At 40.9% G+C, this 13,916-nt stretch overlaps 2 protein-coding genes across 2 annotated transcripts; both read left to right on the top strand.

The window, feature by feature from the left end:
• The first annotated feature begins 774 nt into the window (after positions 1-774).
• On the top strand, positions 775-4,043 carry cdx4 (caudal type homeobox 4). Its single transcript, XM_053428366.1, has 3 exons — positions 775-1,207; positions 2,731-2,876; positions 3,813-4,043. The coding sequence occupies exons 1-3, from the start codon at positions 775-777 to the stop codon at positions 4,041-4,043; spliced, it is 810 nt and encodes a 269-aa protein (XP_053284341.1).
• A 1,548-nt stretch (positions 4,044-5,591) lies between these two features.
• Positions 5,592-12,195, top strand: chic1 (cysteine-rich hydrophobic domain 1). The gene is made up of 6 exons (XM_053429330.1): positions 5,592-5,730; positions 8,104-8,158; positions 9,135-9,290; positions 9,652-9,708; positions 10,142-10,201; positions 10,771-12,195. Exons 1-6 carry the CDS (start codon positions 5,606-5,608, stop codon positions 10,819-10,821), a joined length of 504 nt encoding a protein of 167 aa, XP_053285305.1. The 5' UTR covers positions 5,592-5,605; the 3' UTR covers positions 10,822-12,195.
• The last annotated feature ends 1,721 nt before the right edge of the window (positions 12,196-13,916 follow it).

Below are 13,916 nucleotides of genomic sequence, written 5' to 3'. Positions count from 1 at the left end.
ATTAGCTGTGAAGTGCGACCTTGAGGTGTGAACACCGAATACTAAAGCTGCGGCTCGCTCCCAGAAAGAAAGTCGCTCATACTTTGCACCTCGTTTGCAAGTGAATATCTTAAATCAAACTGGGATTCAGTGTGAAGTGTGGTTGGAGGTTCCCACAGTGACAGGTCTGTGGCTAACTGGAATAACGTCACTGGATAAAACTGTCCACCTATAATTTGTCATTATGCTCAAACTAAATGTATTGTCCAAAGAAAGTGAATGAAGCCCAAGATAATAAAAGTATCTGTGCGTAATTACGCACAGGCCTTTTTGCTGGATGCATTAGTGCACGCGTGTCCTCGGGCACTTTGCAGGGCCGTGAAGCTTGAGCAGCTGATTGGCTGTGGTGTTAATTTATTCACGCAGAAACCGGGCTCAGGTTTAGGATAGGCCCACTGTCAGCTGATGACGCGCTGCAGGACAGGCGCAAGGGGACAGCTGGGCGGGCCGCACCGATCACTCTCATTTGGATGCATATCTCCAGGAGTTGAGGAGTGAGCTGACGTCAGGCTGGTCTTAGTATACCTTTACCATCTTGTCAACAGAGACACATCATGAGAGACTGAGGACGGACTGGAACTATTCGCCGCATTTCTCTTGAGGAACCCATCTGGACTATATAAAAACACAGGATTGATTTTTCTTTTTAGAGTTTTAGGGCAACAATGTCGCCTTAAAACAGGCCTCATCACCCCCTCTGCTGCTTTCACTCGTTTCACTGTTTTTGTTCAAAACATGTATGTGGGATACCTACTGGATAAAGAAACCGGCATGTATCACCAAGGCCCAGTGAGAAGATCCAGCATCAATCTGCCTCCACAGAACTTTGTTTCCACTCCACAATATCCCGACTTTACGGGATACCATCATGTGCCAAACATGGAAACGCACGCACAGTCCGCGGGGAGTTGGGGACCTACTTATGGTGCCCCGAGAGAAGACTGGGGCGCGTATAGTCTGGGACCACCTAACACAATACCTACACCCATGAACAACTCCTCTCCCGGACCGTCACCTTACTGCTCCTCTGAGTATGGTCACATGCATCCTCCGGGATCTGCGGTGTTACCGCCGCCGCCGGACGTTAATGTTGCACAACTTTCTCCTGACAGAGAAAGACGCAATTCGTACCAGTGGATGAGTAAAACTGCGCAATCGTCTTCTACAGGTGAGCTCCTCACAATAAACAATTGTGTCACAATAATGTTATTTAATGGGGGATGATGCACTAGGCGCAGTCTTGCATGAAGAGCTTTGGGTTTTTGTGCGTAAAAGTAACTCGTCTCCTCGGGTCCCAATGGGTTTTACGCACAGTTATTGTTGATAATTATTGCTCCCTTTATTTTGATACTTCCTTGTCACTTTAAATAAATTGTACTATCGAATTAATTCAATTAAAGATTAGAGACGAGCGTCGATGGGATAAAATGAATGTTTGAAAAATGTCAAAAGAGGAAAGAGGTAAGGAATTCGTTGCAGACTGAAAGAACACGAGCTCGTGTGTCACTTTATCCTGATCGGGCTGTTTCCATTCAGGTTTATAGTGTCAACATGATTACGTACTAACATTGTACTATTTATTAAGTTACAGTTGAAATTATCGAAATAGCCTTAAAAAATTATGACAATGGCAATAAAAGCGAATTGGAACAGACAGTAGACAGACCAGTAGAATCAGTCAAATGTGTCCATTCATGGTTTCTCATGATGGTTGATATGGCCTGCAGACCAGCTGTAGTCCTACTGCATTCTACTGTGCTCTACTGTATATTCTCCGTGTGGTGGAGAGAAGGTGCGAGGAGCCGGCGCCAGGCCCAGTTGTGATGTTAATGTCATTATTCTTGGAGATGTGAGCTCGACTTCCCTGTCACGTTGTTTGGTGTGTGGAGTGGTATCCGTCATATCCAGGCGGCGGCCTTTGCTTTCAACACCTCTTCACTTTGATATGCACCAACCTCTCTTCCTCTGTGAGGAGTTATACTGCCGGAAAGAGTGACGCTTTTCACAGCTACACGGCCTCAAACGCGGAGTAATAAATTACCGGAGGTCTTCACAGTACCACATCACAGACATTGGGCCAAACTAATAAATAAGAGTTTCAAAAACGAATAATATTGAATTACAATCCCCAGAATAAAACAGCCTTAATTTACCCCCTCATTAATTCATTTATAATAATTATGGGTGCAGTTTATGGTAGCAACACACGTTTTATCTATGTTTATGATAACATGAATCACTGTCAGACATTTGTTTTCTGACATGCAAACATAGAATCTAGACACGCACTTTCACACACGCCTATAAAAGTGTAAAACAGGTCGAACTGTTGCAATATAACCACGGTGCTGTCTGGAGGTGTTTTACGCAGAATAAAAAGCCTCTCCTCTTATCGGTTGCATCTCTTGTTTCTTTCTAACTTGTCAGTTGTCCCGACTCTTGGCTGTTTGAAATTCACTCTTCTACAGCTGTCATCAAAGGGACATCAAAAAGCTGCATTTGCGTATCTGCAGATAAAGCAGAGATGTGGAGCAAGAGACGCTGCTAATAAAGATGCAGTGCGCAGATAGGCCGGTCCTGGCATGCAGCCTCCTGTGTGTAAATCCTTCAGTTCAAACACTCGGCTGCCTTCCTTGAGAAAAAAAACCTTCCGATGATGTGTTTTTAATACTTTGATTATGTTTCTTTCAGGTAAAACAAGAACGAAGGAGAAGTACAGGGTAGTGTACACAGACCATCAGCGGCTGGAGCTGGAGAAGGAGTTTCATTTCAACAGATACATCACCATCAGGAGGAAATCTGAACTGGCTGTCAACCTCGGCCTGTCGGAAAGACAGGTATGTCTAAATACTTATGTCCAACTGTCTGCATACTTATGTCCAACTGCCTAAGTACATCGTTTTCATTCCAGAGGGAGGCAATACATACTTCAAATATATGTAAACAAATTGTACAGCCCAGGATATGTGCGTTCATTTGGAGACACCGTATTTGAACGAAGGCTTCCCTTCACATGTGTGACTTTATAAAAGTGAGGCCTAAAAAAACACATCAACATTATCACAGAGATATTTCGTTTATATGTCGACTTTAATACATTTTTACCCTTATCTAAGCCACTGGTAAATTGTCTAAAGTTATTTAATTTTTTGTATAAATTCTATGTTTGATGATTTAATCTCCACAAACAAATATACAATTACAGGTTTCCTGATATTTCAATATGTGCACTTTCTAATTGTGGCTTGATATTTTCAATTATTTTGGAACACACCATTAAATAGCAGATAGAAAATGGGGAACAGTATTCAATATTCAAGATGTTTTGTCATTATTGTTATTTGATAGTTTATCCTGTTAACCTGTTGATAGTTATTTTATTCTAATTTAATAAATCATGTTCTATTTTCTGCTCCTGGAGACCAAACAAGAATGCTAAGCTAAAATGTATATTTAATGTTCACTGTCCAGTTATCCTATATATTTCTTTCCTCTGTCAAGACTATTATGTTTTTTTTATCTGCTCAATAATTCAGCAAGGTAAAATAGTTTACATAACAATTGCAATCTTATTTGTGCAATTTTGACTTGGGGAGTACTTAAAAATAGTTATAGTAGTATATAGTAACATAATAGTTCGGAATTTAAAATATAGGCCTGGCTTATAGGCTGTAATGTGCACTGTTGTTATTCAGCTTTTTCCCCGAGAGCATTATAAGGAGTTTAATTGTATTTTAATAAAATAACTGAATTTTGTCTTCGTGTGTTTCCAGGTGAAAATCTGGTTCCAGAACCGCAGAGCCAAGGAGAGGAAGATGATCAAGAAGAAGTTGGGTCAGTCTGACGGCAGCGGCGGGTCCGTGCACAGTGACCCGGGCTCAGTGAGCCCCCTGCCGGTGCCGGGGTCCCTCAGCCCCACGGACATCCACGGCTCCCTGTACCCTCCTCAGATGAACACCTTGCCATCTATCAGGAATATACAGCAAGTGACTGTGACTCTGTGAAGAGTTCACCCTCTGGACCATGATACCAAAGTGAGCACTCCGACACGCTGACAGGACACTTGATCTGAACTCCTGACGCACAAAGCTGTGGATGAAAACACACGTGATTTATAGCAACGACATGCTGGAGGTTCTTCAAATATGGCTTTTTATAGAATAGTTCTAATAATGTGGGGATTTGAGAAAAAAACGTAAAAAAACCGACTTGTTTCAAACTTAAGAGCTTTAAATTGTTTTGTGAGGTATTAAAATATAAAATATGCTTTTTCTTTTGTATGTGACGAAGTGTTTGTGAATAAAATAGTAGAGAGTGGAGGGGCCTTTCAAAGGAAGATTTAAGGTGGATTGTCACTGGACAAACTGCTCTGACCTGACAAATCATTCACATGTTTATCAGCACATATGTATCCACATGTGCAGAGAACAGCAGGTGAACTTTTCATGGCATCTTTCAAAATGTAAATAAAATGCTTTTCTTTTTTTGCAGTGGGTCTACACCTGTCGTTTATTTTAACATTTGGAGGATTTTTGAGTTCTGCAAAGTCTGGGTCACATTTACTCAAAGGTTAATTTGTATGTTCAAGCAATATGGTATTCAATACCTATCACACAGGGCTTCAAATCAATGTTTTTCATTGGTTGATACTGAAACCAAATCACATGCAACTGTGGTGACCAGAGAATTGATTACAAATCTAGATGCAAGACCAGTGAAGCATCTCAAAATAATAAGGCATCAGCCTTATTATTTTGAGATGCAGCCTTATTATTTTGAGGCCCTTTTTCTGATTTGTTAATTATATTTTCATGTTGATATACACCTGAGGAAATGGAGTTAAAAAAAGGCCAATAGCAACTTAATTGTGGGAATAAATCTGGATCTGCAGCTAAATTATTTTCCAACAAAGATACAAGAGGCCTGCTTATTAATCCAATGCATCTACTTTTCTGATTGAAATTATTCAAAGTTAACTCTTAAGAGACATGTCTCTTAGTCCAAAGTTCAAACAAGAATCACATCGTGGCTATAGCTGCAAAATGAGGAAAGTTCTTCGCATCTCACTCAGTGGTGTGTTGCCAGCTCTGTCTGAGGTGGCCGGACTTAGCACAATTTAAAACCAGTAAACTGTAAAGAAGTCCAAGGATGAAGTAGTTGTATTAAAACGAATTTAACTCGTAGTGATCTAATTTTAGATTGACCCATCATTTAATTAAAGCAGATGAAGAATTCAAGAGAACAAATGCAATGTAAGCTCGGTGTAAGGTTAATGTCATCAGGTGACATGTCGTCAGCAGCTTTCTAAGGACTTCTACTGGTTTAGTCCATAACTTAATCGTTTAAAACAAATTCCAAGTGCAGCATTTAAATGTTTAAATAACATGTAAAAGGTTAATGTGTCCTTTTCCCTCCTGATTCCTCTCAGTGATGAAGTTTACATTTTATTCTCTGCTCGGCTTCTCGTGAACGCTCGCGCTCGGGCCGCTCCCGCTTCACGCGCACCCGCTCTGGCGGCCGTGCGCAGCCCCCGAGCGCAGACGTCACGAGCGCCCGACTGCCCAACATGGCGGACTTTGATACCATTTACGAGTTGGAAGACGAGGAGGACGAGCGCGTAGCGAGCGAGGAGCCGCTGCCCAGACACTGTCCGGAGCCCGTGGTGATGCGAGGGGCCGGACACATCACAGTGTAAGCGGGGGGCCGCGTGTCTGTCTGTGCCCGGGGGAAGGGGTCGCTTGGTTGTCGTTAGCCCGATGCTAGCCTGCGAGCTAACAGCAAATCACAACATCTGACGGGTTGGTCCATTAGTTGCCTGGACACGCGCGAGAAAACGGTTCCGCTCCCGCAACCACGATACCATGGTAGTCTAGTTTTTACACGTGATGCCCCGACAGCCACACGTCTGACTGTCACGTTGTCACCGAGCAGAGTGTTTATGTTCATAACACCATCATCACTACCTTAACATCTGTATTCACTCCCTCTAACTCTTCTTTAGATTAGTTTTACTGCTATTTGACGCTACTTCACATCTATATTACATATATCTCATAGTTCCAACTCCCTGCTCCACTCATCTCACGTGGACATCTTCCATCACTTGAACAGCTGATTGGTCAGTGAGCGGATTCCCAGACAAATAACCTGAAGCTGTTTTGATAATCGATCGATTGTTTCAGTCAATTTATTGGAGCAAACATAGTGGTCGTCCAGCAACGTGACAGTCGTAGACATGTCTGACTGTCACGTTGTCACCGAACAGAGTTGTTGTGTTTCTAAACACCATCATCACTACGTTTACGTCTGTATTTACTGCTTTCAGCTATTCTTCAGGTTTACTTTTACCACTTCTTTACGCTGCTTTATTTTGTTATCACATATATTTGACAGGGAAACTTTTTGCGTCACTCATCTCACGTTGACAGCTTCAATTAGTTGAACAGCTGATTAGTCAGGAAAATAATCTGAAGCTGTTTTGATAATCTCACATTTGTTTCAGTCAATTTTGAGGCAGACAGTGAAACTGTGTCAGATTTGTTCTGATTCCAGTTTCTCAAGTAGTTCTATTTTCCACGAGTAAATTTAAATTAAATAATTCTACAGATGTGGACGTTTGTTTGTCACTGATATTATGTTTTTGATTTTTAGTCAAACAAAGTAAGAGATCTGAATACATCATGTTTGACTCTGCATACTTGTGATGGACATTTTTGCCAGTTTTGGTGTAATTGTCTAAATAACAGCAATACAGAAACCAACAGATGCATTTATTGGTTAGTTATATAGTTTTCAGCTGCAACCTTTGATCTCAGGAGTTGCAAGCTAGACATGTGAGTTGATAGGACGTCGATTGATGGCTGATTTCCCATTTGAAACCTTCTTCATAACAGTAACTCGATTACACACTGTAGGTCTCAGCTGTGTGGGCCAGCCTTGCATGTGGATGTTATATCTGTGAGCGCTCACATGGCTTCTGTTGTTAATGAGCTTTGTCTAAGCAAGTCATGTTAAGATGAACCGTTCTCAGTGAAGTTAGATACAAGAGGAAATGTTATTATGAAGGGACAAGAAGCTGAAGGTGATTAAGCTTTACCAATGAGAACTGTCGAAAAATACTAAATTCCACCTCAGCTTACTTGTTTCCAATACTTCAACTTCTACATATTTTTAACCCAAAGAAATGGTTCCTCTGGTTCACATAAGGGCTGTGAACACATCTGCATATGGACAATATTGTGCAAACCGTTCAGTAAAAGGTCAAAATGTAGAAAGTAAATCTAGCCATTATTTGATGTGTCAACCATTTACCTTTAAAATGGCACCAGTTTTCTAAAGTAAAGGGGATTGTTTTTATCAAGGTAGTTTGTTAAAGCAGCTCGGAGAAGTTTCTGTTTCTTCATATGATCCCAGACTGACTCAACAATGTGGAGATCAGGGCTCTGTGATGGCCAGACCATCTGTTCCTGAACTCCTTGTTCCTGTGGCTGAAGATACTGTCGTTTCAAACGGCTCTGTCTGTGTGTCTGGGCTTGTTGTCGTGCTGCTGAATGAATTCAGGAGCAATCAGACACTGAGGCTGTACGATGACATGTTTCAATAGGAATCTAAAGTCTTAACCTTTTACACACTTCTGCGAATAAACTGATGATGCACAACATATCAAATGTGGAATTAATAAATGGGACGATTATACGTCTATTGATTGTAATCAAATCGGCATCAGCCTCTATTGTCCTATTTATAGTCGGGATGTTAATAATGTATTGGATGTTTGAAGGGATTTTTATGTTTAGAGATGATGATATTGATGATTATTAATTATTTTAATGGTTTAATCTGTTCACATGAAGAGCTACAGTAGAAATAATCCTTTTCTGTGCCATTATTATGTGATTTAATGCACCCAACAGCATGGTGCGTCTCAAAATGCAATCAAACAATATATTTCTGCACTTGCTGTGGATTACTATGTTCTTATTACATTTATAGTAAAAGCAAATTTTCTACATTTGAATGTATTTGATTTATTCATTGAATTTGTTTATTTCTTTTTCTTCTCAGGTTTGGACTGAGCAACAGATTTGACACAGAATTTCCCTCTGTTCTCACGGGAAAGGTACTGTTGCTTTTTGGTTTCCTTGCATGTCGGTCTCGCAGTCTGCTTTTCTGTTCAATTCCAAGTGGGGAGAATTAAGCAATTCGAACCACAGTGATTCTTTTGTTCTTTTGGGCCTTTAACTGCCCCAACTTCCCCAAACCTCCCCTTTCAAACCTCTCCAAGTGGGTCTGATCTCACCGAGAAGCATTTCAAGCAACGCAACACAGCTGCATAGAAAAGAGCCTGAATGTGCTGCTGTCCAGCTCTGTAAATGAGTAAGCCGTCTAAGGGTCTCCGTTGACGGCGACCCCAGTGTTTGGAAGGGTCCAACTCCAGGTGATAAAATAATGAAATGAAGACTCCGCCGGAAAGCTTCCTGGGTCAGACACAGAAACACAAAAAGGCTGCAGGGGCAAGAGCTGGCCGAGGGAAGTGTGGGCCCATAAAAAGTACCTTCGGTATTGTGACCCAGGGTGATGTGATGGATGAGGCCACAATTATGATGATTGAAGGGTGCAGATCAGGCCCTGCTGGGCTTTATTCCGAGGTCTTGGGCTGTTTGCAAAGAGACCTTTGCATCCTGTCATAAAAGATTACGACCCCTGTTTTATGGCGTACAGACTCAGCGTGGAATGAGCATCCATTCAAGTTGTTTGACCGTCGCTGCCACAGGCACTGAGCTTATCTCTCCTTTGAATCCCTCCTTGCCTTGAACAGACTAGAGCTCGGTTAGCGAGTCAGAGCCATTGCATTCAGAGATCTCATCTCATCTCTGGACAACATCTGCAAATATCTACCTGTTGCTCCTCTCAAGCCCTTTGATCTCCACGCTCAGGTTTTCTTTTGAGAAAGTGGGAATCTTTCATGTCATCTCCAACAACCACAACAACACTTATCTTACCCATTGTCCTTCTAAGATGTTTGCTTCATGCCTCAATTCTCTGATTTAAAACGAACTGTATATAACATAGTTTCTCTTTTTCCTCTTTCCTAGGTAGCACCGGAGGAATTTAAAACCAGCATCAGCAGGGTGAACGCTTGTCTGAAGAAGAACTTGCCCGTGAATGTGAAGTGGCTTCTGTGCGGCTGCCTGTGCTGTTGCTGTACAGTGGGCTGCAGTCTATGGCCCGTCATCTGCCTCAACAAGAGAGTGAGTCCCACACCGCCCGTGACGAGACGCGGACATTTTAACTCTCCCTTACATCAGCAGTGATTACTCAGGGGCTGTTGTAGCAATTCAGCCGCATTGGCCTAAGTGTAGAGGGTAATAACAACTCGTGTTCAATTAGTGGCTCTGTGTAGAAATGATGCATTGCGCCACACAGCTCCAACCCAGCTCAAGGGTGTGTCCTTTAAAGGTGGCGTTACCCACCACAGCGAATTACTGGCTACAAAGTGGAAATTACAAGCTGGTAAAATGTGACTTCAGTCCATAAATCCTTACATGTTTAAGTGCAAAAAGTGACCGCGTAAAGTATCCTGCCTGTGTTCAGCTTTCTCCCTTCCAACAGACACGACGGTCGATCCAGAAGCTGTTAGAGTGGGAGAATAACCGATTATACCACAAGGTAAGAGACACGACAAATTACACATAAGCACCTGTGAGAAAGTGCTTAATTGTCTGTCGGCGTGCGCAGAGTATCTTCATGATGGATCATCACCATTAGTCTGCCTTTGAAAACTCTCGAGAGCCTCAAAGCTGTTTGCCTTAGATTAGGTGCTCGAGGTCTGAGAGGGACGGTGAGGTCAACTCTAAAATGCGGTGTTAATTTTGTTTTGTCTCGCAGCAACATATTACAGCTAGTAGCTGTGCACAGGCATAAAGGAAACTCTTCAGGGTGTCTGGCCACCGTTTGACCCCGGTGAGGCCAGACAGCCCCTGCTCCTAAATTCCCCCGACACTGAAGGGGAGATTTCAGACAGATTTTCTTTTGAGTGTGTGTGACTGTGTGTGACTTTGTGTGAGATGTTCAATCACGTGCCTGTGTCTTCTCTCGTCAGCTGGGTCTGCACTGGAAACTCAGTAAAAGAAAATGTGAAAGCAGTAACATGATGGAATATGTAAGTATACTGTCACAACAATCGGACATACATTACTGCAAATTACATAACTTGACAGTTTAGGGTTTCACCCGGTGGTTATTTCATTACTGATTCATTTGTGGATAATATTTTTTTATTTTACATGAAATTAAAACAATGACAAATCCACATTATATTACTCTACAGAGGAAAGTGTGTGTTTTGAATCTTGTTAGCATCTTCGTTGTGTTTTTGGTGTCTGTGTCCGTGGCTTGTTAGAAATGTCATCAAAACATCTTTGTGCTCATAGTGAATTTTCTGCACATTTTCCTGCTGCAGTCTCACATGACATGTGCTCACTTGGACATTTTACTTTGGGACTGGAAGGAAAAGTTCTATAAAATGTCCGGAGCAACTGACTCTGACATTTTATGTTCTCATATATAGTCTAGATCTCTAGAAAATGTTCATGTCTGAAAGCAAGCAGCTTGAGTCTCTGTGATTCATACCAGATTATCAGTTAATATTCTGTAAATTGATTAATTGATTAATAGTCTTCTTTAGTTAACACCGTTGTATTTTGACATTTTTCCTTTTTCCCTCTGTAGGTGATTCTTATAGAATTCTTACCCAAATATCCTATATTCAGACCGGACTGAGGCGGCTGTTATCCGACTGGACGCGTGGCCCTTGAATCTCATCCTTAGTGCCTTGTATATACAGTATGTCGGAGGTCAGGGTCTGCACCGGTGTTCCCAGTGGCGACCCGTACATCTCCCAGTAACTTGTACGTTTGCAACACTGTCACTTTGCTTTAGAGCAGATTTTGCACATTTTCCCGACAGAACTAGATTTGTCCCCTTCTGTTGCACTTAGATGTGAGTTTATTTTTTTGTTACACGTGACAAAACAAGTGAGACTTTTCAAAAAAGTGCATTAACCCCAAAGAACCATCAGCCTGTATCCCATCTGTTATATCAGTAATCCCTTGCAAAGAATGTGATGCCTCCACCCTCCTTGACTTCCCTTGCCTTATGTAGAATTCTTTGAACGTGTAACAGGAGGAGGAAGGTATCGGATAATTCAAGTCTGTAGATTCAAACGCTGTTCGTTGGGTTTCCTCTCTTTGAATCCAGTTCTTTGCAAGTAGATGGGATGGGTTGAGATTGCCTGACGTGCGGTGGACGTCATCACCCAATGTTTTCTTGATATGTAATTCTCTGTATATGGGAACTAGCTCGTAGAAGAACTTGATCTGTATATACAACGTTAGGATAAGCTGTACATTCAGTGGTATTCCATTGTTTACATAAAGTTACTTAGCTACTTAGTTTTTTTGCCAATATATTGTTGTACCATAGTTTTATTGAATGAAAGATGTCTATGTACCTTTCTAGTTTTTATGGACCTGTTTACCTTGTAAGCCATACAGTAACAATGATGCCAGAGTTAGGACTGATTATTGCACTTGAATGCAGCAGAAAGTCAGGATATGAGATTATAACTAATCCTGAATAATCCAATAACAAGAGCTGCGCTTGTTCCTGTGTGGTATTTTGCCAATGAAGATGTCATTCGATGACTCATCATCTCTCAAAGATTGAGAAGCATCAGCAGCTCCCTGACGTGCAGAAGGAAGAAAAGTTTATTTTTTCAGTTTTAACCTTACATTTCATTGAGTTTTTATAGTTTTGTACTCCTCTCTGTGTTGTGTTTGGTCCTCCTAATGTACGAGGAGCACATGCATCAAGAGTACATGGTGTTTGGAGCAGATGGTTCCTTTGTTCCAGTCACTCTGTCCAGTGTTAGTATTATTTTCCTGACTGTTAGTGGAGACATTGCTGTATTGCGTGGTAATAGAGTGCCTCTGGATTCGTTGGTGGAATACAGACGTGCAGGTGGAAATCTGTTCTCTTGTACCAAGGAGATTTCAAATCCCTTAACCCAGTGTTGTCCCTGTTACAAATCCATGTAAATGTTTGTCATGATGACTTGATCCCTATGGAGAGAGAAAAATAAATTGTCAATTTTGATTTGTCCTCGCTGTCGCATCGTTTTTCCACTTGAAAAGTTTTTATTTGCCATCACGCTCAGTTAATGTGTCGCCTTAGTACAACCGGATCCTTATTGACCTCTGCTGCTGCTCCGCTCGTGCAGCCCGCTGCCCCACCACCAGAAATGTGGCTATTTGTCATGTTTAACAAGGTGTTGCATCGTTAAATTTAACTAGACAGCGTGCAATTACCCGACACATTTGTAAAAGTCAGGAGTGCTGTTAGCGTAATCTGCTGCTGATTTCTAATGTTGCGCATCAGTGGCCACAGTCTAGAAAATACTGATTCGTGTGTCTACTGTATCTCACCACAACCCCCGAATACGAGGTGGTGGGTCTAAACGGGGCCCGTTTTATGGTCCTTTGTGTTTTTTGTTCTCTCATTCACAGTCTGTCCCTGTTGAGAGGATTTTACTGCAGTCATTTACTCCACCAATGTTCTCATGTTTTAAACTCGAGTTACTGCCCCAGTTTCACTTGATGTAGGATAGCATCTTAAATTGTTGTGCAGTTTAAATAAGCGTCAACCAAAAAAATTTGATTAATCCAGCAGTTTATTCCTTAAAGTAATTTAGGATTACAGCCCAACAATATTTTATAGTGAATTTGAACGTACTCAAGTGATAATTTAAAAAGATATAAGTACTTGTAATTTATTTGAACATTTCCAGTTTATTGTACTTCCTCTCACTACAGAGGACAGGTATCTCACTACTGTGGTTAGTAGTCATTTTGATATGAAATACTAGGAACATGATCAGCTTATAAAATTTGATTTATAATTACAGAGTAAAGGACACTCGGGTATTCTCAGATATTTGGCTGGTTGGACCTCCTCAGTTACATCCAGTGAGATCCTGAAGAGTAACAATTCTTTTATTTACTGTGCACAAAATATCTTGTGAACATTTAAGAAACAAAATCCTCTTTCAGAATGTTAGTTAAACATATTTCTGGACAATGCAAATAATCTTTTGCTGATAATACTTTAAAATGTTACTCTGTTTGGAATTTTGAATTCAAGACTTAAACCTGCACCAGAGTATTTGTGCATCATTGAAAGGCTTGAACACTTCCACCTCTGGCTACTTGTCACTATGTTGATCGTCTGTCTCTGTTTGACTTTCCTATGTACTTTCTGCAATGTGTAGCCAGTTGTACTGGTCTGGGTGTTTAAACAATAAGATATTCACATATTTGAACTGGACACTCTACATTCATACTCAATCATTACTCTGAACCACTTAAGTCTTATTTTGTAATAAGACTTTCTTTGTCCAAAGATGATATTCAGACATTTTGAAAACTCGTGTTTGTGCCTTTAAAAAAAAAAAGAAATTCTCAGTCTATAATGAGTTTTCTCAGTATGAGTCTCAAATTGGTCAGTTGGAGCCTGGGTCCCTTATTCTGCAGTTTGTGTCCACCAGGGGTCACTGTACAGTTTATTGTACATCTGACTGTGGTAAAGCACCATTTGCACTCATTCTGCAGTTTACTATGGATGTTTTATATTCCAGTGGAATGTGGCACAGCAACTATACAAAATAAACGTACATTAAAAATCCAACTATTTAGTTTGGCTGTTATGTAGTGTTAAACATTAAGTTTTTATTTATTTTCTTTTTAAAAAGTAGGTAGATATTGTAATCAAACACCCGTAAATACATTGGATTATTTATAATGTGCTATGTAATTAAAGTT

This window comes from Pleuronectes platessa, chromosome 8 (genome assembly GCF_947347685.1).
Source record: "Pleuronectes platessa chromosome 8, fPlePla1.1, whole genome shotgun sequence".
In the NCBI taxonomy this organism is placed as follows: Eukaryota; Metazoa; Chordata; class Actinopteri; order Pleuronectiformes; family Pleuronectidae; genus Pleuronectes; species Pleuronectes platessa.
This window is presented reverse-complemented; position numbering and strand designations above follow the sequence as displayed.

Coding starts and splice junctions, on each gene's coding strand:
- cdx4 (XM_053428366.1), top strand. CDS start 775: ATGTATGTGGGATACCTACTGGATAAAGAAACCGGCATGTATCACCAA. Junction 1,208..2,730: donor TGCGCAATCGTCTTCTACAG/GTGAGCTCCTCA, acceptor TGTTTCTTTCAG/GTAAAACAAGAACGAAGGAG. Junction 2,877..3,812: donor TCGGCCTGTCGGAAAGACAG/GTATGTCTAAAT, acceptor GTGTGTTTCCAG/GTGAAAATCTGGTTCCAGAA.
- chic1 (XM_053429330.1), top strand. CDS start 5,606: ATGGCGGACTTTGATACCATTTACGAGTTGGAAGACGAGGAGGACGAG. Junction 9,291..9,651: donor TCATCTGCCTCAACAAGAGA/GTGAGTCCCACA, acceptor CCCTTCCAACAG/ACACGACGGTCGATCCAGAA. Junction 9,709..10,141: donor ATAACCGATTATACCACAAG/GTAAGAGACACG, acceptor TTCTCTCGTCAG/CTGGGTCTGCACTGGAAACT.